Source organism: Lepidothrix coronata, unplaced genomic scaffold (genome assembly GCF_001604755.1).
Source record: "Lepidothrix coronata isolate B3197 unplaced genomic scaffold, Lepidothrix_coronata-1.0 Scaffold70, whole genome shotgun sequence".
NCBI lineage: Eukaryota > Metazoa > Chordata > Aves > Passeriformes > Pipridae > Lepidothrix > Lepidothrix coronata.
Window position 1 is genome coordinate 1,476,861 of NW_016690250.1, and position 27,931 is coordinate 1,504,791.

Here is a 27,931-nt window from a genome sequence, read left to right on the forward strand (position 1 = left end):
ACTGTCACACAAGATCAGTTAGTCGCACATATTCCTAATGGGGTTCAGTCTGTTTAAGTATAGCTTGTATTACAGTGACCCATATTTTACACACACAGCATATAGTACTTGCTAGACCAAAAAAAAAGGCTATTAAAAATCTATTACACATATCTAAAGGAAAATGCCTTTGCTCTGTTCTTCCACAACCCCAATAGAATAATCTCATCAAATCCATGAATTACATATTGTGATAAGTGTTTTATGTTAAATCTTTCTCAAGTACTTTAAAAATTTGTTATACCAAAAAAGCTGCCTTTTTTTAAGTACTTTCTACCATTTAACACAAAATTCAGGTGCAAGAATTTTAAACAAAAATTAACTAAAGAGCTTTATTGACATCACAGTACATTCAATAGTAATTTTAAGAACATTACAGCTGAAAGAGAATGGCCTGTTTTATAGTCTTAATAAGCGCTACCGTTCTTGAAAAAATGTAATACAAAGAAATCCTATTAGGTATTTAATTCTGAGCAGCATTTGGAAAAAATACACCTATGTACAGATAAAAAAAGGATTCTGGTTTCACCTACATAGCCACAATGTGCCTCTATAATGAGACAAGCCTTTTATAACTCATGGAATTTTTAAACGTCATAGCACTGGTGCCATAAATTCCTCAGCGTTTACGACGAAGAGGAGTTGTTGATCTGAAAAATAAAGGAAAAGGGGGGAAAAGTTAATTGGAAAAAATAAAAGACCCCCAAACCCACAAACTTTAGGCTTAGTAATTAATAGTTTTAAAAGATTTTCCAAAGTTACTTTTGCCCAAGACAAAAAGTTTAATAAATACCATACTTTATTTAAAAAGTTCATATGCCGAACACATGAAGACGAATATAAAAAAAATTTTAAAAGTCAGACAAAATACTTAAAAAGTATACTACCTTGATCGTGACTTAGACTTGTGTTTGCGGCTTGCCTTCTTACCAGACCTTTGAGATTTCTCCATGGAGCATGACCGAATATGCTTTGATTTCTTAGCCTTCTTTTCTTTACTGCTTCCTGGTGATTCAGAACTACTTCTCGCACTAGATTCAGAGCCTGACCGCTTTTTGCTATCTTTGGTAGTAATTTTTTTGCTTTCTTGTCTGGAATCCTGTCTTATTATTTTCACACATATTGAATCACTGCGAGAGAAAGTTCTTTCACTGTCTCTTTTTCTCTTTAATCTACTGTCATCATGATTGCCAGCCTTACTTTCTTTTTCCTCTTTTTTGGGCTTATCTTTTCTTTTTTCCTGATCTCTCTCCCTTTCTCTGTTCTTTTTTCTGTCTTTATCTACACCTCCGCCCTGCTCCTTCTTCCTGTCTTGATCTTTACCCTCACTTTTATGTTTGTGCCTATTTCCAGTTGGGCTTCTACGCTGGTCTTCAGCTTTACGTCTCTCCCTGCTTCTGCTGCGGCTTGCACGGTTGGCTCGCCGGTCTCGTGAGCGGCTACCGCTTCTACGTCTATCCCAGCTTTTCTCTCTTGAAGGACTCCGGTTTCTCCGCCTCTCCCCTCTTTCAGCACTGTGATTTCTACTAGGTCTTCTCCTTTCCCGTATTTTCTCTCTGCTCCTACTCCTCTCTCTCCTATTTCTGTGGGAGTAACTCCTGCTTCTGCTGCGCCTAACCTTATGTGATGGCGTCCTACTGCGACTGTGCCTCTTCTTCCTTTTAGGAGAGGAAGAACGTGAAGAGCTGCGACTGCTACCTGAGCTAGTGCTATAGGATGAACTAGATACTGTGCTGCTACTGCTGCTGCTCCTGCTATTGCTGCTAGTGCTACCACTGCTGGAGCTTCTGGACCCACTCCTTCCTGTCCTGTCTTTACCCTCTTTCTTGACTTCTACATCAGGTGTGATTGCATTTGGAGATCTTTTCTTTTCATGAACCATATCTGCTTCAATTTCTTTTGCCTCCTGTGATGCTGAGTTACTATTTTGTTCTTTGTTGATAAATTCACTCATCTCTTTCGAAACTTTTTCATTTTGTAGCTTCTCTTCTGAAAAAAAAGGTACACAGAAGAAATAATGCAATCAATTTGGAGCAATATGTCAATAATTTCCATACTGTTACTTTGACAAAACCAAATTTCCAAGCACTTATAATGGAAACACTGTCCACCACCATACCAAACCACTCCTTTTCTTATAATTCTAGAAAAGTTGTCCTGGTTTAGAAAATGTGTACAGCCTAGACGTTTTTTAGAAGTCCCTGACGTTATTTCATGTTTCAATGGTTTAAGAAGAAGTTCTCAAACAAATATCCTGGAACACCAGAACTCCCAAATTCATCTACACACACACACAAGACTTTTTCCTTCTTGCAACCTTTCTGCACACCTGATTCTCTCCTTCTCCATCCTACAACATCCCTCTAGCGGAACTGATGCTTCCTGCCTTCGTTCCAGCCGTATTCACCTGAGTTTGACTGGTCTGAAAAAGCTGTATTTCCCACACAGCACATGAGTGGCCTCTCAACATCAGAACAATGTTGGCTGTACCTCTAGACTTTGTAGGCCTCGTTGCCCAAAACAGTCTTAGGAGGAGTACCTTCTGCTGTAGTGACATACTGGGTTGTTGAAATAAAATATAGGGTTTATGGTGTTTTTCGAGGATAATTTGATTAAATCCTAAGTGCTAACCAGCATGAAAAATCAACATTTTTCTTTGTAGGTTTTATAACCGATGAATTCCAAGGAAGGGAGGAATAGGATTAAAAAAAGGAGACTTGTAGATAATTCTTTGCTTAAGACTCAGCTCAAAAGTTAAGATCACAGCATGTAATACAGGTACTTGGTGAAGCTCGCACAAAGTGAAAAGTTAATGTCAGCTGAGATTAGGTGTAAGTTTGGCAGCCAGCCAATATGATAAATGTGGTGACAACAGATGAATTAAAAATACATTTCTTGAAAGGAACATAATGAGTATCGGGCCATGATTTCAGAGCCTCAGAACATTTTCCAGAGGTTTCCAAAATTAAAAAAAAATTATTTCTATTCAACCTAGGATCCTTTGCATCACTGGCCAAGTTTATCTCCCCTTCCCATTTTAAATTGAACCCAGAAAAAAATAAGTGACATCCAACATTTTTAGCCAAAACATGGCCTTTTGATGTGGGCCATCAGTTGCTGAATTAATTTAGGGGATAAAATTGCATCTAGAAACACACAGTGATTCAAATGGCAGCTGATGGTCAAATCTAACCCAGAAAACAATTCCATCTGGTCCCCAAGTTATTAGGCAATACAGGCAAAAGCCAGTGTATGTTAGAAGATGCTGTATAGTATATTAGAAATCTTCTGCCTTTCCAAAACACTGCTAGAAATGACTCTGCATTTAGTATTCTTCCATATTTTGGACATATAGAATCAGCTGCTTTACTCTAGATTTTTATTTCTGCAAGTAGTTCCATGGAGATGTTTCCACACTGGCATCTAGTTTCGTGTAGTGGGAAGACAGAGGTCATAAGCCACCACTTGGTCACTCTCCATATGACTATTCTTTTATGCATACATCTTAAAACACTCAGAGAGAAACATGAATATTAAGGAAACCAAAAGTTTAGTTAATTCAGCCTTTCATTAACAGCAGCATTTGTTTTATTTCCAGGCCTTTAAAATAAAAAGTAAAAGGAGGAAATCATCAATCTTAAAGTGCTAATCATAATAGCACTTTCTCCTCCAGCCTATGAACTTGGTTCATGACTTCTTAGCATTGAATTCATCTGTTGATCTAGACTGTTCTTCAGCACTGCAAGGTGACTGTGATACCCTTTTGACCTACATTATTAGTACAAAAGAATAAACCTTACCTTGTATGGAAAAGCAGAAGTAAATCACAGATTGTTGTTTTTGGTTTTTGGGGGTTTTTTTTGTTTGTTTTTAAATCAAGTCTACCACCTTCTTCATAGGCTAAGTGTCAACTGACTGAGTTCAGTAATTTTTCCCTGTTATTAGGTTAAAACCCAGCTACGAGGATGCAGCATATGGAAACAAACCTGAACTACAACAGAGGTCAATGAGTTCAAAGAAACTGCAGATCCCACTGTACAGATTACTGAGATGCCTGAGATTACGTACCAGAAAAAGCAAGTTTTTCAGATGATGTGAAATGTGCTTCATATTCAACCTTAAGGAATCAAGTTTATATAAACTGCAGTGTGAAGCAGAAAGGTGAAATTTATCCCCCAGGCATAACTGAGACACTAATAATTTTTAAAAATACATTATACACACATGTACATTTTTATAAAGTGGTATGATTGTTTATACAGTATCTGTACAGTACAATATCTAGAGCATACATTTATGCACCATGTCTCCCCTTTACACACTGAAGTGGAAAAATTTATGGAAAACACTACATGCATTTTTTTCTTTTTAACAAGAAAGCAGCAAACCCCACTTTGATCAAGTAGCTCGAACATCTTTTTTGTTAAAACATTTTAATTAAAAATAAATAACATTATTTCTACATTTGGCATAAAATGAATTTTCCATCAGTTTACATACACTAAGTAGCAAACTCCATATACAGCAGCACAGCAAGAAGACATTATATGATTTACCTTCTAGCTGTTTTTCTAGTAGTAGTTGCTGTTCTCTCTCTTTTCTCCAAAACGCTTCCTGTTTTTGCCTGATTCTGTGTCGTAATTCCTCATCATCAGTATCAGATGACTCAGAGCCTCTGTCACTCCTCTCATCTTCACTGTCTCCTGATCCATAACCACCCAGTCCACCTGCGTGCATAAAGCCCAGTCTATCACGAGGAAAGGTTAAGCTTTGTTCTTAATATTTCTGTGAGGCAAAGAGGAGAGTAACATTCCCTTCCTTCACTTCCTCTTCTCTGAAGAAGTCACTTTATTCTGGTAAGTGCCAATGTTGTTTGACTGGTGTGTTCAAGGCTCCCATATCTGCATTGACGCTCACTGTCTGGTTCTACTCCTTCTGGAACAGCTTGTCTATTTTCGGCAAGCAACCACTGTGATCACGGTACTTTTTTCCATTGTATGGAAGGGGAAAAAGCTCCCTGTGGAGATTGTAATAGTGCCTGCCTCTGCATCAGCAACCGGACAGAAAAAATGCCTGGGATCTTTCCCAGAAGACACCTCTGAAATGACTTCAGCCGTCTCCGTAGTCCAGGCTACAGAAATTCTGAATGCCATATCAATTTTTCTATACTGATTTAGAAAACACTGCACTTTGACAGGTATGGACATGGAACAAAAACAGGCTTTCTTCTCCCCCAAGGATTAATACTGGACAGATAAGAAGGATAAAGTCAATTTAAATCTGACACAGATATTTTACTTTCTTTCAGTCTAAGGTTCTTAGAATCCTTACTTAGTTTTGCAACATGAATACTTGTGATGATAACATTCAATCTAATTCACCAAAATTCCATGTAATGAACATATAACTGATCACTGACACCGCTGTAGTACGTTTTAGATGATAAAAATCATGTTGGGAAAGATCTTTTGCAGTTGTGTTTCAAGCCGGAATTTCAATCTATTTTTCTCGTGTTGTTTATGGTAATATATGATATGGGAGCCTTTGCGCTTATGTAGCTTTTCAATAAAATAATAATTACAAAGATTATAATATTTTCATTTATAGACTTTCACATTACTCTTCTATCAACTTTCCCCTCTGGTTTGGATGGATCAAGATAGGAGAAAAATATAAAACAGTATTCCTCTCTTTGAAGACTGCAGTGTGCTTCTGAAATTATCACACTTCAAAATGTAAATATATCTAAAAGGTTTACATATTTTCAAAATTAGGGTAGGATTCCCAGACACTAACTGCCTAGTCCTTTACTCCAAACACTATCCCACTTACATATCAGTAGGATCACCTGTGAAACAAACAAAGGTGCTGATAATGATAAAGTTATCAGAAAGTGACCCATACTCCCAGGCAATTAAAATATAGTTTCAAAATGCAATTTCTAGAAATGCAAGGCAAGAACAAAACTCCCCCTTTAAGCCCTCTCAAAAATAAGGAACATACTTACCGAGTCCAGTGAGGGAAGCCAGTGCACTGGACTGTGCCAGCTGTTTTGCAGGAGCTTTGTATCACATCAACAACAGGAACAACATGTTAACACAAATAGCCACGATTTCATAGTCATGAGTCTATGGTATTGTTAAATCTACTACTATTGCTGTTCTTTGGAGGGAGAGAAGAAACATTAAAAACGCATCATCCATTTAAAACCACTTCCAGATTTTCTGACCACGAAGATTTAGAATTTAACTGCAAATTAACAGCGTACAGAAAAAAACCCAAATATATATTCATAAATCATTTTCCAAGTTACAGCATCTGCACAGAATTTTCAATTTCAGTAGTTACATATTTAGATTAACTCTGTTACGTTAAAACAATCTGTTATGTAAATACAATACATGTTAATAGTGAAAGCAAATTAATTACTAATTGAGGACTCAAAGTTCATCTCTTTTCACTTCTGAACAGCCTTGAGATAAAGATGATAGTATTAAGAAACAGCTACAACTCAAGAGCCATTGACACACAAGGCACCATTTTAACTGAAATGAATTGCATGAAAAAAATGGAATAACTGAAGCAACTCACAATACACTTGCACAGGACAACAGTACATGATTACTGGATTGGAACTCTACCAAGTTGGATGCATTATACTGGAATTGTTCTTGAGGGAGAGCTATGGAGGTTAAATGTTCTAGAGACATGCAAATATAGAATATTCGCAGAAGAAATTAAAAAGAAAAAAAACAAAAACCCAGAGGCTGGCATACCTTTAGTTGCTTTACGGTGAACATCTTTGGCCACATAATAGATTTCTTCATTTGTGACATCTAAGAGAATCTCTGTCAGCAGCATTTTTGTCAGCATCATCTGAACAAAATGGTAGATACAATTAAAGGCCAAAACATCTTGAATCAACACTGAATTCAAATTATATACATAGGACTTCACTTCTTTTGATAGCTATGAAAGTAGTCTCCTACACATTTTATTTAATGACTTCTTTCAACAGATGTGACTAAAAAACCTAAGACTGAAACTGTTTAAATGTGACCTGATTTCAAAACTTTCAGGTTTGTATTTTGACTGTGAACTGTATCTGCATGTATTGCACACAGCTATCCAGGGCACTGATCCTAATGTCAAAGACCATACAACAAATGAATATGTAAATCAGAAATGTAATTAAAGACTGATCCCATTTATTCTTACAAAAAAATAACGAGCACATTTCTCTGGTATGCTGCCTGCTAAAATCATCAGAGGTTACTTACATAGGATTTTATTATTACATATTTACTAGAAAAATTTAAATGGTGGTAGCTTGTTCTCCAAGATGCTCAGTCTGGCCACATGCTTTACAAAAATATATTTATCAAACTTATTAGAATTCAGGGCCTCAATTAACAAGGTTTCAGTTGTACAATTAGCATTCAACTGTGATTTCAAAGTACAAAGGTTCTGCACACAAAGTGAAACTGTTGCTGGTCTAGCACTTAGGTTTCTAGCTCTTTCTCATTCCCTTACATTTCTTACATTCCCTTTCACATGAACTAAGGTTGAAGCATGGATTTGAGATGGGTGCAGTTAATAACTAAAGTTTTCAGATATTCGACAAGTGAAACAAAACCATAGAATAAATAACAGAATCATTGTAAAAGTTACAGTTATATTCTTTCACTATTGTGCTAAACATGAGTTATATAACCTATATCCTTGATTCTGTAAGAAAGACAGCATTATGAAGAGACATGCAAATATCTGTATGAGTGCACTGTACCTCTACGGACAATATCAGGCATGGAAAAAGTGGTTTATTTTGATATACGCAAATAATATGAGCAATTAGACAAAAACACTTAGTGAGAACTACATTATTAATACCATTTGATACTCCTTTTCTTCTTCTGTCATTTCTGGTTCACTTTGCTCCTCTTGAGGAGCTGGGGATGGACTCCTGCTGCTTTTCCCAACACTTACAGCTTCTGTGTTTTCGGCATCTTCATCTTCCTCATCACTGTCCTGCAAGAACAGCATCGTACATTTCAGGAAAAACGTAGATGTCAAGCTCCTTATTTTCTATTTGTAATAGTCAACTTGGTTTATTTTGTACTGAAATCTGTATTACAGTTATCATAAAACTATTTATTTTCTCGTTTCCTAAAAAATACACAGGTACCTCTACCCACATAAGCTAAGAAAATACATAGCTGTCAGTTCACTGCCAGACATGTACTTAGCACTACAAACAAGATAACTGCTACAGTGAAGGCAATGCAAGGTCCCCTAAATGGGCTCAGTTTAGCAAATACAGGTATCTGAATTTTTTCAGCTGCTGACTTAGAATTCAGGCTTTCAAAGACTATGTATGTTCCAAAAGGAAAAAAAAAAAAAAAGGAGAAAAGGCCAATTTCATCATTGTTTTCCTGCTACTATGGATCAAATAATATATTTTACCTCTCAGACATAAAAAACTTCAAAACACCAAGTAATTATCAACAGAGTAGCAGCATAACCTTACTTCAAGCAACAAAACCAAAGAGGTAATCAGGAATACACAGTCTCTCTTTCGAAGAGACCAAAAAGTTGATACCTTTCAGGAAATACAAACCTGAGCAAAAAGCAAACCCTTCTACTTACAAATTTACTTTTCTGAGGTAACCGTGGGCCATCCCCTTCTTCAGCCTCCTCACTTTCCTTTTTTTCTTTTTTAGCCTTCAAGTGCTTGTGGCCAAATGAGTTTTTCTTGCTCTGTATAGTTGGGAGTTCACAGTCACAGTGCCAATGTCTTTTTTAGACATCTGTGAACGTTGCTGCTCCATTCTCTCTTTTTCCAGTTTTTTCTGTTTTTCTCTTTCCATCTTTTCCAGGCCCTCTCGAATCCAGGCAGGCAGAGTTCTACGCTTCACAGCATCTACATAAGCAAGGTTTACAATTACGGAAGATGAAAAAACCTCCCCCCCCAAAAAGAACAAAAAAACCCCGCAAAACAAAGAAGCAAACCCTCCACCTCCCCCACTCAAACAAGTTACACATCTTATCGTGGGGAAAAAACCATTTACAATGGCTTTTTCTTTCCCTGCTCTTTTACTTTCCATTAAAAGAAAAGGTCTTCAAATTTTGCAATTCTTTTTAAAACACAGTTTTACATTTTTTCATTAAGGAGTGGGTAACATGTACCAATCTGTGGAGGCTCCTGCTTCACAGGCATCGCAATAGGTGAACGCTGCCGATCTCTGAATGAGGGTCTTTCCCTTCGATTTTGAGTAGGTGCAGGAGGTGCTGGAGGACCTGGTGGTCCTGGTGGTCCTGGCTGCCAATAAGGTGGATGAAATCCACCTTGAGGTGGACCAAAAGCAGCCCCATGCTGAAAGAGTAATGCAGTTTATTTTTCTTCACATGGTAACACCAAATGCAGCATGTGAGCAAGTCGGTCTACAAAAATCCATGCAAGTAGGAATCCATGATTTCTAGGCTACTGAGATCTCAATCTCTTTCACTGTGATCCCCACAAAACAAGTTTCCTTTAAATACTTAATGAGTAAACTTAGATTTAAGCAGGGATACTAACAAAGCTGAAAGGGCTTCAACCAATCTCCTTTTATATCGTGCTAAACATTAAGCCTATAATCACCATGTGCCTCCATCCTTGCCAGCTTAGCATCAGAGCATGCAGTTAAATGAAGAGTATACAAAACTAAGATCTAAAAGTCTAGCTATATTAGCAGTCCTTCCTTTTAGCTACAACATGAGGACAAAAATTTAAAGTTCAACCTTTCATTACAAAAGAATTTTCCACTGTGCATTTTCCAGTATTCATTCACGGATCTTATTAGTATGGCTGATTAAAATATTAAATTCATAACTATGTCATTTTAGTATAGATCCTGGGTTCTGGACAAGCTGTACACAATCCAAAAGCCTTAACTCTTGAGGCATATGAGAGGAGTTATTTGTTTTAAGGTTTGCTGCCCAGAAATGCCTAATGAAACTATTTAAGAAGAGAGTGTTTAAGAAGAAAGTTATAGCATCAAATATTCTACTGACTATTAAAGTCACTAGTGCTGAAGCACTCTCCCACTACAATTTCAGGTCAAGCATCTCTCTTTTATTCACTGCAAAAACAAGTTTTCTGTAGTATTTAGAGAAATTAATTTTAAGAGTTTGTCCCATAATAGTAAACAAAGAATACTATTCTTATAATAAACTAGTATATTGGCAAATTATTTGTTCACTACCTAAGGATACTGTTGAACAGAACTACAAGAAAAAAACAGCCCAGAAGACAGAAAAACATTTCTGCCCATCTTCCCTTGTGTTTGCTTATGAACAGGATGTAGGTTTTTTTAACAGGTACAGTTTCATTTATATCAAGTGTTTTGAAAGAAAAATACTGAAAATAGAGGGAAGATACAAAACTGCTTTGTGTTTAAAGATTTTGTGCAATTCCTCCTGCCATTATTAGTGCTAAAACCACCTACAGGTTTACTATGCTATGCAAGTTATATGCCAGAATGAAGAAAAAAATTGGATGTGGACTTCTTTAGAAATACCATTGTTTATTAAAAGAATCACAGTAGATAGATATGGAAAAGATCAATGGATCATCCAGTCTATCTCCCTGCAAATACAGGACTGTTTCCTGTCGTACATTATCTAGTGTATTTAAATAAATCTTTCTGAACTTCATTTTTTTTTTCCTTCTCCTCCTCTTTTTTTTTTTTTTTTAAACACAAAGCTACATAATGTTAATTTATATACTGGAACACAGTGATTCATTTTAACATTTAAGACAACAGCCATCTCATTACTACTATAGAAAAATAAAACTCTTTGGCCTCTGAACAGAACTGAAAACTCCAAAGGCTCTTCTTTAAAGTATTTGGGAAAAATGTATCTTAGCAGATAACAGATTCTGTAGATGTTTGTAGAACTGAAGAATGAAAGTCGCCGCTAGATGATATTAGAGGAACACATCCACGGAAGGGACTCTGCGCGCCTACAATATTAAAGCAACAAATATGTTTCACCTGATAGTCAAACTGGTTCACTGGCCCCATTGCAAAGTTATCGGGAGGTCCCCCAAAGTTGTGATTGTTCTGGTTAAATATATGCCTGTTGTCAGGAGTAAATTCCCCACTGTCCTGACTGTTGCTGTCTTCAGATGGAGGAACAATTTCCATTTGACCTGGGGTTGGAGTCATCCACTGCTGGTCTGGAGGTGGGTGAGGGGGTTGGTGAGGCATTCCCCATTCTGTTTAGGATTTAGAATACAATTCAATACCAAGTTAGTATAATTTACATGAGTCACCACTCACTCAGTGTTCTTGTATTTATCACAACGTTCCTCACAGCATCACAGACAATAAAGTTCAAAAGAATCATCCATCTACAGACTGTTATACTGGAAATAATTTCTTCAACTAAATGAAGAAAATACAAATAGCTGTAGCTGAACGAAAACATGCAGTGGAGGGACAGAATTGGACAGATGTAGACATGCTGTAAATTTGTTTTTATAAATTTTTAGTGACAGTGACTTCACCACAGGATTTACAAGTTGTTTAAACTGTTAAAAAACTGCTCCTACTTCTCTACTTCAACTTTCAAAGCAATGACCTACTTTATTCTTCTGTATAATAGACTTGAAACACCTACTATGGAGAGCAAATGGTTTTGTAAACAGCACAACCACTGAAACCTGCGTTCCAAAGTCTTGTGTCTTGATAATGGACGATTCCTTGGATTGTCCAATACCTAGCAGAGGTTCTAGCATAAGCTAGTCATAAGCCCTCAAATATGTTACAACTCGCTAACAGAATGCAAAGAGTCAAAGGAATCAATAAATAGTCCATGTGGCCATAATTTTTTGGCTGATTTCCTCAGAAAACTGTATCTGCTGTACAGATACCTACAGACAAAGCTACCTTGTAACTTCCCCCAGTAACAGAATTAATATCTAGCCTCTCAGGTTAATTTTTACCTTCCATCCAGTTCTTTAGTCCATTTTTCTAATTTTCACTGTGCTTGCCATCTGCATCCTAATGGGATCCATAACTGTAGCAACTAAAAAGTGTTAGCACAGTTTTTCTACTTGCTGTTCTTTTTTCGCATGTTCAAACTGACTTGAAACCTTGCAAATAACATACAACACAAGCTCTCTGCACTTGTGGAACGTGAATCAAAATCAATTGTCTGCCGGTTAGGTTTTCAGATTGCCATTTTAGTTTTTTATTAGTAGTGTGCAAAGGACTTTTGGATCCAAAAAGAAACATGGAAGGATACAGAGGGAAGATGAAGCTTTGTGGAAACAGAGTAAATATACAAGAGAACTTTGGCTAGCCATCCAGTTTTGTGTGCTGTGACTACTTTTATATATTAAGAATAACATTGCTTAAACTAAAGAAACTGAGCGTAACACAGAAGAAGAATAAGATCCAGTGAAATAAATATATAAAGAAATTCAGACCATCTTTCTACAACATTCATATCCCTACGACAGGGATAGAATAAACCTGTTACTGAGTTGTGTTATCAGACCCTTCTGATAACTGTTCTGTACTGTAGCCCATTTTGTAGAACACCTGACTGGAAAGTAGCAGCTGTGATACTTGTTAATTAGTCAACTGGTAGTTTTGCATCTTAAAACCTGAGGGACAGGGTATATTCACACCCAAAAATGTCTGACAAGAATAAAATGTCATTACATGAAAAAAAGGAATGAATAGGAGGGAAAACAAACCTGGCTGCCACATTCTGTTGAAGTTGGGATCCCCCTGAAAATTATTATGGTTGTTTGGACCAGACTCTATTCCTGAAATATCCTGTCCGTTTGGCATCATTCCTTGTTGTTCCACTACATTCTGTTGCCCTGAGGCTTCTCGTTGAGCAATCCATGCTTGAGCTAATGCAGCCCAGTCAATTTGGCCTAAAATAAACAGAGGAAATTAAAAAGGTTACAATTCACGGTAACAGTTTCATACAGTTTAACTCTGCTTTTTAATTACAGGTCTTATTGCTCAGGAGAAATGGGCAACATTTACCTTCAGCAAGTACCGTGAGCACCATTAAAACTTATTCACAGTGTACAGTAAAAGAAACAAAGCAAATGTCAGCGTACGGACTTGCTGAAGTAGAGTTTCTCTGCACATGTTCAAAATGCCATAAGGCATATTATTTTTAGGTTCACATTAGCACTGAATGGGTGGCAGTAATGCACTTTTTTTCATAAGTGAGCTAATTTTGACATCAGAAATAAATATACATAGCCTTAAATTCTAAACTAATGAAGACTTGAGTGCAAGGAAGATAGTTACAAAATGATTTTTCAATGTATACTCTTTGTATAACCCTTGCTATATTATGTTACAGTTCTCTCCCCCATTTTTTTCTTTACTGCCATTCCTACCAGTAAATAAATTTCACTCTCAAATGAGAACACTAGTGTGTCTTCTGCTCATTGTCAAGTCAGGAAAATGCTCCAGTGAATTTAACAGAAATTAAAGTAAGAGTAAAACCAGTGTGCCTCATCACTCTGCCCCAGTATTAAATACACACCTCCATGCTCTTTATCCCTTTCTCTATTTCTCTTGAAATTTTGAATTGTTGTCACCTCATTCTCAATTTAAGGTATATTATGTTCTATTGTATAAATGTATTTGGTGGGTTTCGGTGGGGAAAAAAAATCCAAACAAGAGATCATGATTATCACCGTTGTAACCTAAACCAAACATCACACTAGTCTTCCAATGAGAGTTTTTCTGTATATATATATATATATGTCTGCATTATACCTGTACTTCTGCCACACAGGTACCAAATAGAAAAGCAGATTTTCTCAAATAAATTATTCAGCTTGGCTAAACAACTGACAAGGATATAGATTCTGTAGAAGTAAATGAACTCTAAATGTTGATAATTTGACTAGGATAATTCAGGCTGCTTGCCTCTGTTTTGCATATTATATATTAATGATGTGAAAGCATTTGGACTCAATGTATGTTTTCTAATTTTTTGAGTTCTGAAAAGCATCATAAATGTATTATCTTGAGAGCAGCCACAAAAGGGCAACTATGCGTCATGCTCTGTAACAAAGATCCAAAAACTCAAATGACAACAGATTAAAAAAATTAATCCACAAAGCTTTCTATATACTTACTCGGATCTTGCTGGTGCTGAAATGACTGCATCCACTGCTGTTGGTTCAAAGGCCATTGCTGCCAAGGTTGTCCACCTTGATCCCACATCTTTTAAGTCTTTATATAGTCTATATTTCAACTAAAAATAATAGTTGTATGTTTAAATAGATGCCCATGAAATAGCACATAACTGAAACTTACATAACTGCAGATATAGTTAAGCCTTGCAAAGCAAGCTGAAGCAATGCTGGCTTAATATTTTAAGCTGGAGGAAATGGTTCATCCTTTAGAGTAATATCTGAAAATATTACTGTAAGATTTCAGAAGTCTAGTATGCTTTCTCTGTATTTTTGCAACGAACTTAACGACAAAATGATGTTCAAAGAGAGATATGACAAGTCTATAAGACAAGAACTCATCTGACAATAAATGCAATTTAAAGCAAGTCAAAATATGAAAGGCATTACTTGATGTCTTTGCCTGCTTCTTAGGGAAAAGATGTGTATTTTTTTATACAAGTGTCATGCAAGGCTGTTAAGCAAGACAGAAGTCACCAAATGCTAAAACACATCGTTAATGATTGCACTGGAGAACTGCACAGGTACAAGATGGTGTTGACATGCATTTTATGCATTGTACAGGCTCATTATAATTTCTAAATAATACATTCCTTCAAATCTGAGAAAGAAAAATAAATATGACTGCACAATTACCACATGGTCCCCTAAAATCACGAGAAACAATTTCTGCTGTGCTGTATATCCTCATTGAGCAGGCAGCAGCAGCCCTAGGTTCAGACAGCAAAGCTCCACAACCTGCTGTAAGTGGTCCTCCAGGACCAGCTTTGCAAGAATTTTCTGAGGCGCAGCAGTCCAGGTAGGTGCACCTGTAAGGACATTCCAGTTCCTTCCAGTTATTCGTACCTCTGGCGCACACCTGACCTGCTACACACGGAGGACTTGACAGTGGCTACCTACGTTGCTCCAAACAGCTTTTCTGAAGGCAAAGACTTGGCATGGTTCTGGGAACACTTCTCTCCAGAAGCTGTTCCCAAAACCCAGTATGGGTGGGAACACACTGAGTGTGACTCCCTCTGTCCTACCCAGTCTGTTAAGAACTTCTCAACAGGCTTCCCACTCAATAAATATATCCTCATGGAATTTAACATACAATCCTTGAGCACATGCCATTAAAACATCAACCATGTAGGTTGTTTCAAATGCTCCAAACTTAAAAGAAAGACAAAAATTCGTTCCCTGAGGTCACAGGAGCAGCACACAAGACCTAGTCGTGGCTCACAGCCAAGTGTGATACAGAATAGATTAACAGAGCCTGTCTGCTTCAGACCAAACCAGTTCAAAGTAGCCAGTGCTACTTGGGTGGCCAGCCAGGAACACAACCCCAGCCGCTCCTACGGAGCAGGACACATGCAGACCCCAGACAGAGCCTGCTTTCGGCAGGCAGAGAAAGCAATTACAGTGGATCTTGCTTGCAAAAGCATCTTGTGCTTAGTGCTTATCCACTTACATAAATAACTGCATGACTGCATAGGAAGAAAGCATCACTAGACAGAACTGCACAACACAAAGAGCTGTACGTGTAACATCGGGGGCCACGCAGAGAGGAACGCAAGCTCGTATGTTGCATACTTCTGTCAAATTAAATCTTTTATCTTAAAAAACTGTAGATCACCTTTGAGACCACTTACTTTCAACACTGCACAAAAATTACACATGCATGGCTCTGAAATATTCAGTTGCAAAAGCCTTTTTTTGAGGGGGCTTTAAACATGACTAGTTCAACTTTGGCCATGGGGGAACACTGGGCTAAACCTACTTTATTATTTTCTTTATCTTTCCCTGACAAATAAAGTATGGTGGCTCTTTCCCATTTCAATTACATTTTTATGATATTCAAACCTTTAATAACCGCAGACCCTGCCCTTTCTTTTGTCTCTCTCTTTTTTTTTTTTTAATTTTCATCTGTACCTAAGAAATTAACTTTCTTACACCAGTTGAGTGTAAGGGTAGCTACTAATGCACTTAAAGCAACATTTAAGCTGGCCTTGCCACAACTAGCTCTCTGGGTATTCATATATACATATTCCATATGTATGAACAAGTAACCTCTCACACTATTTTCACCCTAACATAAGAAAAAGGTAACTCCTCTCAGTTCATCTTCCCACTCAGAATACAAATTCTTTCAGTTGTCAAAATACACTTGTTTACATCTTAAATTTGTAACAATTGGGGTTCAAGACTACCACTGCACTGCACAGCCTCACAGTGCTGCTCTCTTTGTTTCTAGCTGTTAAATCACACTAGCAACAATAAAAATATATTTCACTCATTCTGGTAGCACTTTCTTACCTCCATACATGGTATGTTGCAACAAGTTTGTGAAATTACACTAAAATAAACTCAGCAAAGGGTTTAAATTGTTTCACTAATAATGTGAGAGACAGCTTTGCATATAACTGAATGCAAAAAAAAAATTCTTAAATTGTTAAATATTAATTTCTCTTATGAAAGTGTAACAATATTAAAAGCACCTCTACAAATTCAACTGAATTGGAACCTCCTACACACAGATTTACTTGATAGGATCAGATGAGATTTATTTTTACTGAACTGGCTCTATCTCTGTCCTAAAATCTTAGGCATTCTGGATTTTTTTTTTTTTAACATGTTCTAGCTAACACAATTACGTATCTGTTTCTCAACTGAAATGGATGCTTAGTATTCTGACCTTTATTTTTTTATTCTCAGGCCTTGATCCTCACTGTGGACAAACTGAAGTACCACTTTAGATCATTAAGAAGGTCCAAGGTAACAAATGCCTCCACATCTCAGCATAACCTGTGTTCAAGACAGCAACTGCCTTATTATTTTAAAAGGTATTCAAATAAATTTTGTGGGGGAGATAAATTACATTGCAGCTGCATCAACTGGCATCCAAAATGGTGACTAAGAGACACAGAAGACAGTGACCTTCGACAGCAGCAGCATTCAGTCCCCTCCTGGCTTCGCTGTCAGCAAGTTACCATGCCCTAGGACACTGAGGCCAAGTCCAAGGGAAGTGGTGCTGGAGGACCCCACCATTTCCCCATTACAGAACAGCACTGACCCCAGGCCACCCCGCACTCCTCTGGGCTGCTCCCAAGCACATTTCAGGTGTCAGCACGGACCTGAGACCCAGTGGGCACTTCAAACAAGTCCATTCTGGTTGGAAGATCAGAGGCTTTCACTCAGTGCCAGCTGGCTTCCCGGCCAGACTGAAAAACACTGTTGGGTTTTAGTTGTTAGCATACATAGCTGCTTCTCCAGGGCTCTGCAATATAATATGGCCCCCAGTCTTCAACTTTCGCTAGAGAGTTTATTTCACCTTATTACTGCTATTCTGGGAAGAGAAATCAGGTGGGGAAGTGCAAAGCAATAGGTCAAGGCATGGAGCTGGTTTCTATTTTGATGCACAACAGTATGACAAGACAGCAACAACAGTATAATACCTTGAAGAACTTCAACATTTGATTAATTCAATTTATGCCATCCAGAGCAGACCGATTTAAAATCACTGCCACTTGAAACTGATAATTTTAGTTTGTCAACTGTATTTGAAAGCTTTTAATTCTGTATTGCATTTGTACCTCTACTGTTTTCCTGAAAAAATGTTGATTTTTCATAGATTGGCAACTATAAAAGATGCTGGCTTTCAAGTACACAATTTATTACCAAATTCAGTATAAAAACATTCTTTACTAATCAGAAATATGTACCACACAAATGCTTAAGCAGTGACATCACTTTTTCTATGCAACTATACATGCAGAAGTCCTTTTCCAAATATCATGTGAAAACTGGCCAAAAAGTATTTCTAATTTTCTGTTTATTTCAACCCATCTTGGTTATTGAGCAATGTGTTTTTACAGAAACAGGAACTGGATATGGAAGGAATAAAATTAACATCTTAAAATGTTTATAAAACTAACCTTAACATATACAGGCTAAAAGAGAAGACCTCATGTAACCAAATATTTAAGTATTGAAGACTAAATGACGTATTTTAGAATGCACTGCTCAGAGCCAGTGAACAGAAGAGGTTTGTTCTAAGGCCTCTATGTGGTGACCTGGAACAACAGAACACCATCATTTTCTGAGAAACAGACTCCCCTGCTTTTTTGTTCTCCACTTGTTTTCCTGCATTTTTTCCAAGTTTTCATCAACTAGTAAAAGGTAAACATGAAAAAGGTACTTGATATAATTTTTTGCACTTACTACAGGGAGGCTGTAGGCATTTAAAGATGGTTTATCACCTTCAAAAATTGTTTTGCTAAGCACTGCAGTGTTTAATGGTTTCATCTGCTTTTAAGTTTCAGAGGCAAAAAGGCCCCTGGCTTTAGCTCTTCATTTTCAGTTATCATGTTCTAAAAGGTAACTAAACAAGAACTTAGGCTATTTGATGTTACTCTTTTTAACATAAAAGTAATGTAACTTTGTATTCTGCTTGTGAAACTTTACTGAGTATACAAGAACTTTTCAACAGAATCTCGGTATTGTCCCATCAGACATCACTGAGTGTTTCCTTTGCTAGTGATGCTATTTTAAAGATGTCAAAAATAAAAACAGACCAAGCCAAGTCATACAATAATGAACAAATCAGATGTGAGAGTTACCAAAACACTTTTGAACCTCAGTGCCATATATTGGAAAGGGCACAAACTCCTTCAAAAAGAACCCACAAAACACAATTAAGAAAACAGAGCTTGTTCTCAGTAAATTTAAAACTACTGCAAGGGATTCACCCCCAGTACTGAGGTGGGGAAGGAGGAAACAAACCCAAAACCAACAAACAGTGTCTCTTTCCCAACAAATCAGTAACTTGAAGGCTTGAAACAGCTGAAACCTCTTGTACTAATGTATGTGACAAGAAACAAACATGATTTTCCTGAGACACAAGTAGTACTTAATAATGCAGAAAAGAGAATCAATGTCCTTTCTCACCTAATTAAAATCTGCATTGCCAACACTAACTCAGGTTGTTGTCACACGAATTACAAACAAGTTTTAATTCCTTATAAAGTTCCCAAATCAGTATCACCTGAAAGAAAGAGGCTTCACTTAACACAATGGACAGCTCTAAGCCTTTTTCCCACTAGTGACACAAGGCCAAATACACAGCAGAGCATCCAAATCGCAGTGAAAGGCTTTATTTTCCACTGAAAGGGGGTGGGGGGAGGGGAAGATGAATACTGGCTAAAATCTACTCAATTCAAACATTAGCAAGACACTGACAGAGGGGTACATCAACTGAGAAGTCATTAGGACACACTGGTTCTGACATCATTACTGCACACAACAGGTTTGAAAAGCAAACAGGTTCAAAGAATGGATCCATTTTACAGGTACCTAATTACAAAGGCAAACAGCAGCTACTACCCTCCTTCATGATGATGGGTTAAGGTTTTTTTAGTTAACTGTTCTACCCTCCAATTCAACTGGACATAGCCTTTTTTTGCTTTCTCTCTCTCTCTAGCAAATACAAACAAACAAAAGAACATTTATTGGTGCTTCAAGAGCCATTCCCTGAGGAACAGGAACCTGAATCTATTAAAAATCTGTTTACCAATGAAGAAACAGAAGCCAATTCAAATTCTTCTTGTTTTGTACAGAAGCACAATCACATGAGCAAAACACCTCATCAACTCGCATCTAATTTCAGTTACATGTACTTAATTTATTATGAAAAGTTCATGTGGTATCTCAAAATTTTGCTGGAGTTTTTAAGAGCAAACATGCTGAAATAGGTTCTTTTGCATGTTGCTTATTTAAAAAAAAAAACCCTCTCCTATTCAAAGGCTGGATCAGGATCTCTTGAAGTTTTATTAAAGCAAATTACTGGTATGAAAAGTGCCACCCTTGAGAGGATTGCTGGGGAAGGCTCCCCTGCTTATGATAAAAGCTGAGACAGCAACATAGATAGGACTTACCTTGATCTCCAACAACTTCCGAGAGCCAACAGCACTCAGAAGAAATTTAAACTTGTTGTCAAACTCTCTACTACAGTTTTCAACCTAACTTTTTGTTGGGTAAAGACAGAGAAAGAACAGATATTTTAAAAAGCACCTTTCCACTCCTCTCCTTGATTGTGACTTCAGCTCAGCTACAGATTAACTTGTGTTAATCTGTAGTTAACTCAGTGTTAACTTGCTCTTTTAGAGGAAAAAAGGCATCTCCTTCAATCTGTCCATTTTCTTGCATAACATATTTTCTGATGCAGTTGTATGATATGTCCAGACACATCACACACTGAAAAGCATACAGTTAGAAGGTACTTACCAGTAAACACAGTTTTGAATGATAATTCACAAGCTCACCTTTAGCTCTGGGAGACTCCTCCCAGCACTTCCCACAAAACACACTTATCTTAAAGCAGAATTAGATTTTGACACCAATAGAAATGCAACCTGTTCAGAAGAGCATGGTTTCCTGAGAATTTCCCAATGGCACAGTGCTTGGTGAGGGCCCCTGCAGCTCACTGCCCACTGCTATTGAAGATGGGGCCATTTATAAGACAAGGCCGCCAACAGCCCTTGAGCACTAACAAACAGATTCACTCAGATTCCTCAAACAACTAAATCTACCTCGGCAGTTTCACAGTGTAAGCTCATAAAATCTGTTATCCAGTCCAAATGCGCTTGTGCAGAGGTAGCTATGCCCTGACCTCTCAACAATGGAAAGGAGCAGCCAAGACTCAGTTCTGTGAATGACAAAAGACAAAGCCTTCTTGTTATCCTGGAGATACTATCTTCCTTACATGCCTTATGACATTAGCTGCATTAGAACTGAAAAAGCCAAGACATTTCCCCTGAAAAGATAATCAATATCTTTTTTATCAATTTAATACAGCTAAGGGATAATCTGAATTGCTCCAATTCATGCAGCTAGCCCAAGACAAAAAACACAAAGACTTAGGAAGTTAGGAAGTTCCACTCCAGAAGGCCACCAGGAACATAATTAACCACACCTAGCTGCCCAGATGAGGACTTCCTGCAGACACTTCCTTGCTATTTCTAAGAAATTCCCATTACTGTGACAATATCCTTCTCCTCCACATGAATGTTACACAAAAGCCAAACTATGCAGAATACCTCAAACATCCCCGGCTTCTGCAGCAGAGATATGGAGATTCTGAATGACTTTCCAGGAAATTCATGGAAGTCAAATATCTTAGCAATGAGCAACAAGTATTCTTTGGAAGATGAAATTAAATAAGGTATTTGTTAGAAGCTAGACTAACTCGACTCCCAGGAAATCAGGAGATAGCCTAGGACTCAGGCTGTCCCTAGGAGGAGAGTGGCATGCACCTTCTGCAGTGTTATGATGAGCTGGACATCCGGGTTGGGAACTCCTACATCAGACATCAACATCAATTGACCAGATCTTCAGCATCCGGCAGTCCAGTTTATTCAACCCTGTAGACAGGTGGACTAATAACTCTGGAACTACAGAACCACAGCCAATAATCAAGTGATTTCTGGGGAGGCTGCTGCATCACCTTTCTGATCACAGGACACATCACTCCTGAAGAATAGGTCAATATATGACACAGGATGGCCTAACAAGTTTTGCTTGTAAACTGAGCTCCAATATATGGCTGCAGAAGTTTTTCTAATGACTAAAGCTCTTGTCTTGCAGGCATTGCACTTTAGCAAAGAAGTATTCATTATCTAAATAAACAAAGAAGCTGAAACTGCAGGCCATCCTGAACACTTGGAGAACCCCTAAACAGCTAGTCTTGGCACCCCGGGGTTTAAAGACAACACACTCCTTTTTGATAATCCATTCATAGGTCAGATATCCAGGTAAAAAAACCAAAACCAAAACAAACAAGCAGATGTTCCATCTCCTCTAAGATAATCTGCCAGTGCAGCCATGACTTTTTGACTATATTTAGGTTTACAGAGTAGTTGAAGGGAAAGACCGCAAGGGACAGGAGTCCTGGTTTGTCATAAACTGCAAGTACTGGTTTGGAAACAAATTAATATTATATAATCAGCTTCACTAGCTAGGTAATCTCTTGGTGTGAGCTTAGGACAGCACAAGGAGCAAAGGCACATCAGTCTCTATTTGATGCTCTTTGTAGAATTCCTGGACCACAGAAGTCATCCACATCACACCTTGAGAAGGACCTCAAAAGCATCTCATAATCTGTGGACATGGATTTAAAGGAAAATGGAGATGTCTCAGAAGCAGAGCTCCTTGGAATCCACAGATCTTTCGCATGAGCACCTTATTCTAATGTAAGACCTTTTCCTTTCATTCAAGATAGTTGTAACTGACTCTGTGGAGTTTTAGCACAGTGACTGAAGGCTTATGATGAGCTTCCATGATGAATTCTGTGGAACGGTTCAGTTGCAAACAGGATAAATCAAATCATACCTTCACAACAGCTGGAGCAAAGCAGTTAATAAAAAGACAGGAATCAGACCAGTACCTCCAAGAGTTCAAGCTCAAGTGTTGTCTGGGGGATGTTTCCCCCTCCCCTTCCTGCCACTACGCTATTGCTTCAAGAGGGTCATGACAGCACAGACATCACTGATGAGGTTGGAAGGACTAGTGGATACTCTAGGGATACACCAACCGTTCACATGTTTCTCCCAAACATGCAACATAGAGCAGCTCATCCATGGTATTATCAATATCTAACTGAGATGGAATCTGAAGTCAATAAAGGACACATATTGTACAGACTCCAAGAACATCTATCCCAATATACTCCAAACTGGAAGGAAACATAAATTCAGCACTTCTTCCATGACTGTGCCACTGGAATAAAGGATACTTTTCTGTAAGAATCCGTACATAACAGATGTGGCTGAAGAGAGAACTGCAAAGGAAAAATGGCCTCACATACCAATAGGAGCACCCCTTCCAAAAAGAATAATTTAATGCAGAAAGGGTGTCACAAGAATTATCATCTGGGGGTCTTGACATGGGAGACCCAGGTAATTCAGAACACCTCTGAAGCTGAAAAGATCTGGGAGTGTGGAAAAGCACTGCATTCTATGCAGTCGGATAGGAACAAACCCTAGAAGTTACTATAGAGGGGCTGCAGAGACACATTCAGAGTCAGAACAACTGCATGCCATCACTCAGACAAAACCAGCTTCCATTTTATTTGGGAGAATTAATATTTACTACTATATTATACTCAGTTACTGATTAGAAAATTAAATATTTATGGAATGAGTTAAGTCTGCAATAAATCAGAAAAAGTTAAAGTAACTGTCTTTCCTGCTACTCTGTTTCACCCATCACACTTTTTTGGCAAAGACATCATCTACAGTACCACCCAAAATTGTTGCAGGCATTTAATGCCCATCTTTTCTTCTCCTGAGGACCAGAAGCTACACCAATGTGCCTGCTGGCATCTGTAGCAAGACATCCAGTCAAAAATCGTGTAAAATTCTTCCAGCCCATTTACAGCTGTGTATCACTAAAATGGTGGAAGTCAACTTCAATTACTCCACTGCATTTCTGAACATCAGAACCGTTCTTTCTAAGATTGAAGAATAGAGGCTTTCCAAACGTGTAACCAAGATCCAAAATACAGAACAAGAAAAAGAACTGATGAAAACAGCTGGTTTGGTATCTATGAAGTTTTCCAGAACCTGGTTCACATGTCAGCACATCTGTCTAATATTTACAGTGCTACCAAGATGGAGTAGGCCGAACAAGGGCCAAATTAAAAAAAAAAAAGAAAAAAAAAGGTACTATGAAATCTTCTTCAGTGAGTCATTCAAACAGTATAGCTTCCAAGGTCTGTTATTTCAAACTTAAATCCACATATCCACTGAGCTGAAGCCAACTCTTTAAAAAGAACAAAAAGACCAGATATTGGCAAGTCAGGTATCATTTCCTTATTTTTTGTGTATCAAAGACATAAGGACAAACACGTTTTGATTATCATAAAGCACCAAACCCACTGCTAGAATATTTACTACCACAGAAACATCATAATAACTTCAGTAGTTTAAGTCAAAGATCTCTTGGGTTTGGGGAAAAAAAAAAAAGAAGTCTTGATCTCATTTTTTTCGTGTATCATTCTGCTGGAAGTCCTGATGCTAGATTTTCAATTAGCTACACAACACAGCGTTATTTTTTTCCCCAAAAGTGAACTGTCCATCTGCAACTTCCTCCTTGATCAACATGCTCTGCTCAAAAAATCTATAGTACCAATAACTAAGCAAGCAAACAACTATTTCTCGCTGGTTATGAGCAGGTATTGCCCCCAGTGATAAATACAGGTGTCATTTAATGAAGAAGGACCAGCTAGTGATGAAAGTAAAAATGCTTAATAGCACCTACCCACAGTATTACGTGTCACCAAAGGCAGATTTACGATCACAACATACCTCAGTCATGAAAAGAAGTGAGACTGGTCACTTCTGTCTCCATAGTATCTTTACATAATCCTGCACCTAACTAAAAATCAAACATGGCTATGACTCCACTCTACCACTACACCTTATGAGGTGAGTTATCCCCCCAAAAATTGCAGAACTGTGCTAAATTTGTGGACTCTTAAACCCTGCCAAAAGAGGAGAAACCACTCTTATCAGAGCAGGAGTTTGCATTGCCATGGGACAAGGACAATACAGGAAATCTTGTAATGACATAATAGCAGAAATGACACAAGGTTTGCTGCTGTACCAAACAATTTAAAACTCAAGAGGCTTGTCTTCTGATTTGTCACTGAATGGTCAGTAATCCCACCGACTTGTCTCTGGACAAATCTGAGGCCCTCAGTTCCTCCTCTGTTCCACAGTCGGGGGAGCTGCAGCATTTATAACACCCACAAGAGGCACCACCTTTAGTGCAGCTTAACCTCAAAATTCGAAAGGGGTTTCTTACTCCTACCAACAGTACAACAGTTTGGCTGGACTGCTATTGTAACCCTGTCTTGGTAAAATGATGTTTGAACACATCTGTATGCAGATGTCCCTCATGCTTTGAAGACCACCATTCCCCCACCTTTGAAAGGTAGCTGACCCTGTGCCTTAAAACAAATCCTTTAGGGCAACACTTTATCACTGTATCCCACACCTTCCAATAATGTTGTTTGCTTGAAAAGATTTACCGGTATAAGCCTAAGAGAAGAAATGAACAACACCAAGGTGGATGAACACTCTGTAATTTGTTCCAGAAACTTGGTAAATTTCAGCTGGGGTAGCACATCATAGAATCATCCAATGGTTTGGCTTGCAAGGGACCTTCAAAGACCATCTAGTCCAACATCTTGCAAGAAACGAGGCTGCTGAAAGCTCTGTTCAACCTGATCTTAAACATTTCCAATCATGGGGCACATAGCTTCTTTGGAAAACCTGTTCCACTCTCTCATCACTCTTATAATATAAAATTTTTTCCTTACACCCAGTCTAAAGCTATATTTCAGTTTAAAACTGTTGACCCTTGTCCTGGGCCCTGGTAACAAATCTTTCCCCATTTTTTCTTATTCAGCCCCTTTAGGTACTGAAAGGCCACAGCAAGGTATCCCTGGAGCCTTCACTTCTCCAGACTGAACAATCCCAATTCTCATCACCTGTCTTCATAGGAGAGGGACTCCAGCCCTCTGACCATTTTTGTGGCTCCATCCTTAACCGTAAAGCCTAGCACATCCCATCAAACTTCACTTCAACAACTCCGTGGGATTGTCTAAAGAAGTACAGAAAATCAGCGTGGGGAGTGCTGAAACCAAAAAGTCTTCCAATCCCGTGGTCTGTCTGAGGATCCATTTGCCAGGCTACTGAACCAGGTCCAGGTATCTTAAAATTGCTACTGCGTGTGAGGATATTGTTAAATTTTAGTTCTCTGGAGCCCTCCAGTGGAACGAACTCAGGAACGGCCACGAAACGCATGAAACAGCACAAATATCCCGCAAATACATTTCATCCGCAGGAGCCAAGCTGCTGACACAGCCAACTACCGAATCCCGGTGCACATGTTGCTTCCCTAACTGGGTTACCGGCTAAAACAAGCGAACACTCTCCCCTGCGCACCCGGCGGCTCCTCCGGCACGGCCGGGCCGGGTGCGCGCTCCCAGCATCCCAGACTCCCGGAATCCCTGTCCCCGCGGGCCGCGCGCTCCGCTCCGGCCTCTCCTGGTGCCCCGTGCCGGGGCGGCCCCGGGGCATGCGCAGTGCGGGCAGCGGCCCGTGCCCACCGGGACCCCGGGGCGGGGGGGGCACAGCACGGGGATCCCGAGGGGGTCCCGCCGGCCCCCCCCCCGCAGCCGCGCATGCGCAGCGCGCCGCCCCCCCACACCTCCCGGGGGGCGGCAGGGGAGGGCGAGCGGCTCTAGGCTCGTCCCTTCTCGTCCAGGCCGCCGGTTCCCGCTGGCAGTGCCGCCAGTTCCTCACGCCTGGCGAGCGGCTGCCGCCGCCGCGGCGCGCGGCGCCCTCCCGGCTCGGCTCGGAGGAAGAGCGAAGGGGGAAGATCGGGTCAGCGACACCCGCGTGCCCCCCGGAAGCGCTGGCGAGCACAGCCCGCCCCGCTACTTACGCTCTCCCCCGCCTCCCGCCGCCGGTGCCGCCGCTCCGCGGCCGCGCTGCCCCCGTTCTCGCTCCCCGTCTTCACGGACAAGACAATATGGCGCCCGCTGCCGCGCACCCGGAAGTGAAGCGTGTAACGGTGCTGACCCTCGCCTGCCATACATGGACGCCTGTCCCGCCATCTTTGCTGAGGGCTCGCGGGCAGCCGGGCGGTTCTTCCCCTTTCCTTTCCCCCATCTTTAGTTCCCTTCGCCATCTTTAGTTCGGGCAGCGCCGGCAGTCGCTGCCGCTGGCGGCTCTCCATGGCAGCCGAGGCGGGGCAGGAAGGCGGGGACGCTCCTGCCTGGAAGCCGTGCGGAGAACTCCAGTCCCCGGCTGCGCTAATGTCGAAAGACCCATGGGAAGCTCATCAGCTCCGTGGCCTCCGCAGGTGATCTAACTGGTGGTCAGAGAGTCCGATCCGTGTTTCCAGTGCGGAGGGCGGAGTCCACATGAAGAGGTACATAAAGCTGGTGTACGAAGACATAAGTGGTGTAAGTGGACAGACTCAGTGCAAGGATCCTACATTGAAATACACAAGTAACTTCAGTATTGCACAGCTGCAGAGTGTCAGCATGCCAAGTCAGGTCAGTGTATGTGTATATGGAGCGTTCGTGGAGCAGGACAATTGTCTAAGTAGTTTATTCTCAATATCCAGATTAACTTTAAAGTTATCGTGAGATCTACCTTGAAATTTTCCTAGTTTAATGGTTAAAGATACACCAAAATCACCCGTAGCAAACGGCAAAGCTCTTCTTCTATGGACACTGGGGATGATCCCGTAGGGAAGGACTGAGTGGTTGCATTCGTTTGTGGGACAGGGATTTTCATTAGCTGGCACATTATTTACCACTGTGATCACTGCCTTCCCCTTCCTTTAGTGTCACGGATGTAAATGCCTAAAACATCCACAATCTCTCTGATCATTGCATAAAGTAAACATTAACACTCACACGGAGTAACAGAGTAAGTTACCCCCTATAAATCTATAAAAAATCAAAAGCTTCAAGAAACTTTTGTATTGATTTCAGTGTAAGATTTGTCGGTGCCACTTATGCTACATGTTACTGTTATTTGGAATGTTCTGGACTTTTCCCTTTCTGTGTCGCAAGGAATGGCAGGATCGAGAAGGCTTTCTATGGACAGGAGTGTTGCA

The 27,931-nt window shown here is 39.5% G+C and overlaps 1 protein-coding gene across 1 annotated transcript; it reads right to left on the reverse strand.

Annotated features, from left to right (window-relative positions):
• Window positions 1–344: 344 nt before the first annotated feature.
• PNISR (PNN interacting serine and arginine rich protein) lies at window positions 345–26,865 on the reverse strand. Its single transcript, XM_017818692.1, has 13 exons — window positions 26,747–26,865; window positions 14,204–14,322; window positions 12,788–12,973; window positions 11,076–11,299; window positions 9,226–9,412; window positions 8,843–8,959; window positions 8,686–8,759; window positions 7,930–8,067; window positions 6,816–6,915; window positions 6,047–6,100; window positions 4,596–4,766; window positions 927–2,028; window positions 345–689 (listed from the first exon to the last, which is right to left on the reverse strand). Exons 2-13 carry the CDS (start codon window positions 14,289–14,291, stop codon window positions 659–661), a joined length of 2,472 nt encoding a protein of 823 aa, XP_017674181.1. The 5' UTR covers window positions 14,292–14,322; window positions 26,747–26,865; the 3' UTR covers window positions 345–658.
• Window positions 26,866–27,931: the final 1,066 nt, after the last annotated feature.

Excerpts from the sequence above, each read along its gene's own strand:
- PNISR (XM_017818692.1), bottom strand. The coding sequence starts at position 14,291 with ATGTGGGATCAAGGTGGACAACCTTGGCAGCAATGGCCTTTGAACCAA. Across the intron at positions 8,760-8,842 it reads GCAGCAACGTTCACAGATGT|CTAAAAAAGAAAAAAAGGAA; the intron begins CTAAAAAAGACA and ends AGCACTTGAAGG. Across the intron at positions 8,068-8,685 it reads TACCTCAGAAAAGTAAATTT|GACAGTGATGAGGAAGATGA; the intron begins GTAAGTAGAAGG and ends CTGTTCTTGCAG.